Here is a 6,000-nt window from a genome sequence, read left to right on the forward strand (position 1 = left end):
TAAGATCTTTGCGTAACATGCTGACATCACAGAGTCGGGCCGAGCATTGATACCACGAGCATCGCCAGGTTCGGACATTTAATCTGGACGGAGTGCCAACACAAAAAGTGCCCGCCACAGGAAAATCCTCAGATACTTCAGTCAGAGTTAACGGCCGTATCTATTCCTTACATTCCAAATCCTGCAACTCTTGCTCAAAACCATCATACCTCGAACCACCCATCTCACGAAGTTTCTGACATGTAGCCAGGTCTCTTGCTATGGTAGCTCGTTGATAGATCCCAGAATCCGTGGAAAATGCACCACTTTATAGTAACCACCGGAGTGAATATGATGATCAATCTGGAGATCGTACAGCTGCCACGATCTCTGTCAACAATGCTGACTCAATTGCAGCGTATTGCTCGGGACATTACTCCAGTGAGCCAGAGTCCCGAATAGCCGCATGCAATAGAGGACGCGTCACAGCGTGGCAGGGCTAATCCAAGCAGTCATTGTTAAATCAAGCAAGTCCTGTAATATCAAGCAGACCTTGTTATCGCAAGCTCGCTATAGCGCATGGGGGATATACCAAGAATGGGAAAGGGCTTCGCGAGCGAAGCGAGCGAAGAGAAAAATCAAAGCGCAAAGATGTTCTACGTTTTCCAGCAGTATGACCCTCCTCATATCACTCCAAGTAACGCACTTTTGGAGAATCGGAAAGAGTTAACTAAGTAACTCAATGTTCTAAGTGCGAACTAATGGTTATTGAATATAGGACGTTGGGGATGTTGGGGATGTTGGGATCTGGAAAACGTACCCACATCCCCAGGCGAGCCAGGATGTGAGGGGATTGTACTCGCAGTGGCGCGCTGATATTATTTATGATAGTACTACCACCAATTATCGATCAGTCATCTAAGTTCGTTCTACACAATATTATATTATTGATATGTGATACGCATATTACGTGATTCTCGTCGGAAACTTCTGCGAGAGCTTCGTTTCGGAAGTTCCAGACGCCAATCCAAGTGGTAGCGACTTGCTACTAGCAAGAATCGTCGTTGTTTTTTTCTTTGTAAGGTAAAGGGTCCAGCTTGGCTTCTTGACACAGGGTGTATGTTTTTATTACAGAATGAAACGTGCACGCAGTGATGTTCGATGTGTTATGGTCATTGAGGCATGATGTCTCAGCCTGAGACTCTCAGGTATCTATCGGCTGTTCAATGACGAGCAGTGTCACCCAACATACGGAAAGCTCTCAAACAGTTCGGTTGCTAGTCTTGCCAGTCGATAAGTAACAATGACAAGGCGGGTCACACTGGCTGCCAAGGAGAAGCTATTCGAGGGAGAGTCGAACTCGCGTCATATTTTTCATTCGAGTGAAAACCTAATCGATGAGTGGGGCGCGCGCAATTTCACCGCCAGATTGTTCATCAGTTGCAGACATGCGGCGGAGATGTAGACCTCGGAGTAGGAAGCGAGTGTGCCAAGGGCTTTCCCTAGTATCACTGGGTGTCAGCTTTGAGCACATCGAAGGCTTACCGAGAGTTTGCTCTCCCCATTTTTTCACTGCTGGAGGTGAACTTCGGAGTAGGAAGCGAGTGTGCCAAGGGCTTTCCCTAGTATCACTGGGTGTCAGCTTTGAGCACATCGACGGCTTACCGAGAGTTTGCTCTCCCCAGCTTTCGATTGTAATTGTGTCGCTGACGGAAGTAGATCTCGAAGTAGCAAGCGAGTGTGCCAAGGGCTCTCCTTTGACGGTCGGGTGTCGAACTTGAGCTCACCGCAGGCTTAGCAAGAGGTACTTAGCGAGGAGTTTAGGTAGACCAATATGAAGTCTCACCATTTTCGCTCAACATGTTTCATGTATGTGGTACAAGTACTGTTACGTTGAGCTTCCGAATCCGCTAAAATTTTTGTTACGTGAGCCTGGTGTCCGAATCATCGAGCTTCTCCGATTTGATGGGCAACAAGAGAGGAGAGCGTCGCAAGCGCATGAATGCTCGGCAGGTAAGGAAAACCACTGTACTAAAATTGTGATCTTTATCACAATCATAGAACGAAGAACATGAGGCTACCAGAGCGGAGTTGCAGAGACTTCAGGGAGAAATCTCTCGGTTGTAATGGGAACACCATGAGGCTTAGGTGACTGGGGGACATGCTCTCATGGGTACGCAGTGGAAGTGCTTAGGGGCACGCAGGACCCGTAAGTTTGCCACTTTATGCCTGTCTAACATTTGCCGTCCACATCAGATATCATCCAGAGGATCGGGGACTCCACACTGTCCGTAGAGGCCGCACAACAAGGCGATGGGTCGGTGCTCTAGGTCGGTATCATTCCGCTGCTTCGGCGCCGCGTGCAGGTGACATGAGGATAACGCAGCTCGCATTGTTAATGACCTTCATGCAGTTCCTGTCTCTGTTCACCGGGACCAGATAAGACAGGAGACTTATGCAGGCGACAGTGATGGCATAGACTCGGAATCTAGCATTGGAGAGAGACGTAAACACATCATGTCTTAATGGTTACATATCAATTGAATGTGGACTCCCTATGGGAAAGATAGGAGTGATTATGTCAACAAGATTGTTTCTCAGACTTTTCTATCTTGTCGTGCATGCCAGGCATGGTGAACTTTTGCAGGGGATTGCCGGCCATGTGGGGCATAAGATGCTCTGTTTTTAGGACGAGTGCGCTCGATAGCATCCCTCGAAGGTAGTTCCCACTGGAGTGGTAGAACTGCAACTGCCTCGGTCAACTTTGGGGAATCTCTATTACAAGGTAGCAATTCATCAGGAGAATCGGGATGTTACGAGCTCGGCGCAGTATAAAATACGATCGTTGTCAGCAGTGCTTACACACCATAAGTTGATGACTCAGGCCTCCCAGATGATATAGACGATGGTGACTGGCAAGAAGAATGACAGACGACGAAGCAAACAGTGATGAAGCAAGCTCGGTGAGCGCAAGCTGCTCGTCGATGCAATTCCGGAATGAATCTATTCCGAGCGTCGCTTGGCAGAATGAAGGGAACATAAGTCCTCGATCATCCGAAGAGCAAAGTAAGAAGTACAGGAGGAATCATCTGTAGAATGAGTATTCTCTACACCTCAAGGAAGCTCACAGGTTTAATCTGGCCAGTGGCTGATCACTGGTGATTTGTATGAATTGGACCCCAAAGTCTGCAGCTTGTGACCTGGGTATTAGTGTACCTCTCAATACGGTGATAACGGATATCAATACTTCTTCATGTCAACTGCCATTCCTAAGAGAACATCCCTTTGCGAAATGAATGTAAAAAATGTTTCATGATATATGCGGATACTGTTCAGCTCCGAGTTGATTGAGGGATATACCTGGTGTTGCTGCTTTGAAGGACAGAGCACGAATGTGCCTTGATTGTGCTCCATTTGACAACGAAAACATGAAGTTGACGCAGTACGTAATAGATTTTATATTACCGGCGAAGCAAGTTACAACAGTTACTTGTAATCCCAAGCACATCGCGCTGCTTGGAATAACAAGCTGTGCATGGCTCTCGCAGTCCCTGCTTGCAATAACCTCTTCTGCTTGTAATAAACCAATTTCGCGTCACAGAGTCCCTGTATTTAGCCGAATGTCTTAGATTTTGGCGAGCGCGGGCGAGCGATTTTTTTCCCTGGATTTTAGTCACCTGCCTCGTATTTTAAGAATTTCATTCATCTCACTTGATGCTATCGTCCCTCACAGAGACACACAGGCCCATGGCTCTTCTATCATTTTTTTAGCCACCAGTCATCAAAAAACCTGAATACATCGAGGTCCCCGAGATGGACAGATCTCGTGAGTTTCTCGAATAGCACAGGTCATGGAGGTCGTGGCCTATGAGGGTAGCCGACTTGTGCTATTTCACTTCATGTCTTTCACCATAGCAGTGTCGTTGGGTGCCCCCTCAGCAAAAATAACACGGCCTATGTAGTGGTCGTTGTGCGTGGCGTGTGCGCACAATAGCTAATGTACCAATTATCGATTATTGATCTGCGGCTGACACGGCCGATTCCCTTGCTCTCCCAGCATGTCGAGTTCGAGAGATCAGCAACCTCCACATGGTGCCCAGACCCATCGTGGCCCCCAAGTGTCCCCGAGGAATGCTTTGGACACCGCGGCTAACATTAACGCGCGGTTAACTGCTCGCTTTGTGCATGGCGACGAGACCCAGTCGCCCCCGCCGCAGCTAATTCCGAATAGCCCCTCAAAAACGACTACGGTTCGTCATCCCACTACATCTGAGCAGCAAGTCCAGCATAGTGGCCCTCTCACAAGGAGCAGCAATAGACACCCTCAAGGAGCTTCCTCGTCTCGTCCGGAGCCAAGAGTTTCCACGGATACCGACGAGCCAGTGGTCCCTCAGCAACCTCAGACTGATAGAGGTGTTCCACCATGTAATCGCCCACCTGTTTCTGCACAGGACTTCTCAATTAGCGGGGGGATATAGGCTTTAAGGCTCCGAAGCTCGCACTCTTCAGTGGCGAGAAAGCGCCCGATTCGATGTCGCTCGATGAGTGGCAGGCGCGATGGTGCTCGATTGCTCGTTCAAAGAACTGGACCCCACAGGAGAGGAGATCTAACTTGATTAACAGCCTGACGGGAAAGGCTTATAGACTCCTTTCTAAGCAAAGCTTCGCCCCATCTCTAACTGATGAGGCAGTCGAACGAGAGATTTGGCTACGTCTCCATAGGTCTTTCGGCCAAGGAGAGAAGCAAAGCTTCAAGAAGCTGATTGCCATGCATTGGCCAAGATACCGTGGACTGTTATGGAGCCGATGTGCGACACAACACAGTGTTGGCATGCAGAGATCTCGATACCGCCTCCCATGAGAGGATTGCGGCGACCTCCTATTGGAATACACTGCCTCAGACGCAAACAGTGCGTCAGAGCAATGGTCTCTGGTCTTCCTTAGAACCCAGCGCGGTAGTTGCCGCCCCAGGAAAGGGCAATTTTAAAGGCTGGAGATCTTCTAAAGGCTGGAATCAGAGGTGGTCCTTTGGCAAGGGGAACCAACCTCAAAAAGGAAAAGGCCAGTCCAAGGGACATGGCAGAGGAAAAGGATCTCGTAGCACTCCTTATCCTCAATATGGATATGATCAGTGTTACAGCTGTGGTGGTTATGGCTATAGAGCCAATGTGTGTCCTTCGAGGCAACCACAGGAGAGCCACCCAGGAGATAGGCAAGTAAGAAGCTTAGCTTCTAGTATCTTGCTCATCGAGTTAGAGGGTTATTATTTCCTCATTGATTCTGGATGCTCGATGTCTATCTTGTCATTCATTTCAGGCTTGAGTGGGAAGCCAAGTTCGGATCGTACGAGGTCCATCACCACAATATTTCAAAAGTCATATCAATCTCAAGTATTGAATAACATCAGTCTACCAGGCGACTTTAAAGCCCTGTCGACTGTTGTGTTGAGAGAAGCACTGGTCACTGATCAACCGCTGGTTGCAGTCTGTCGGTGCAACACTGTAGCGACGGACAGAATCCTCCTTGCAGGGATTCTTGGATTAGATTGGATCAGAGCTATAGGGGGAATATCTATCAGTTTTGATGATAGCAATATGCCTATCATACAAATCAATGCCAATAGTAAGTCCGCGGAATCATATGGCGGGATCTTCAACGACATTGTCAATACAACATTGTACACGAATGACACAGCAAAGTGTCACGTGGGGATCCAAGTCACGGATGGTGCTGACAGTGAGAAAGCTGGAGGAGGCGACTTTATTTCAGAGTCACACGTTCATCACGGGAGGTTAGTTACCCGTGAGTTACATGCCTCAGATGTAACTGCGCGTCGTCTCGGTGATCCAGAGAGCGACGAAGGAGCAGTGTGGGAGTTACAATGACATTGGGTGACTAATAATGAACCACCTAGGCACATTATGCCACCAGATTATGATGTATTTGAGAGAAAGTCACCAGAGATAATAGAGTTGTTCAAGATGCCATTGAATTGTGGAAAAATCTGGCTTCATAGAGGAA

The 6,000-nt window shown here is 48.2% G+C and overlaps 1 protein-coding gene across 1 annotated transcript; it reads left to right on the top strand.

Annotated features, from left to right (window-relative positions):
* Window positions 1-4,037: 4,037 nt before the first annotated feature.
* Pmar_PMAR025377 (hypothetical protein) lies at window positions 4,038-5,195 on the top strand (the record flags this gene model as incomplete). The annotated part of the gene is made up of 4 exons (XM_002780902.1): window positions 4,038-4,404; window positions 4,458-4,766; window positions 4,924-5,076; window positions 5,120-5,195. Coding segments are annotated over 4 exons (905 nt in total), but the record flags the coding sequence as incomplete, so codon positions are not given.
* Between the last annotated feature and the right edge of the window lie 805 nt (window positions 5,196-6,000).

Source organism: Perkinsus marinus (genome assembly GCF_000006405.1).
Source record: "Perkinsus marinus ATCC 50983 genomic scaffold scf_1104296943978, whole genome shotgun sequence".
Lineage (NCBI taxonomy): Eukaryota > Perkinsozoa > Perkinsida > Perkinsidae > Perkinsus > Perkinsus marinus.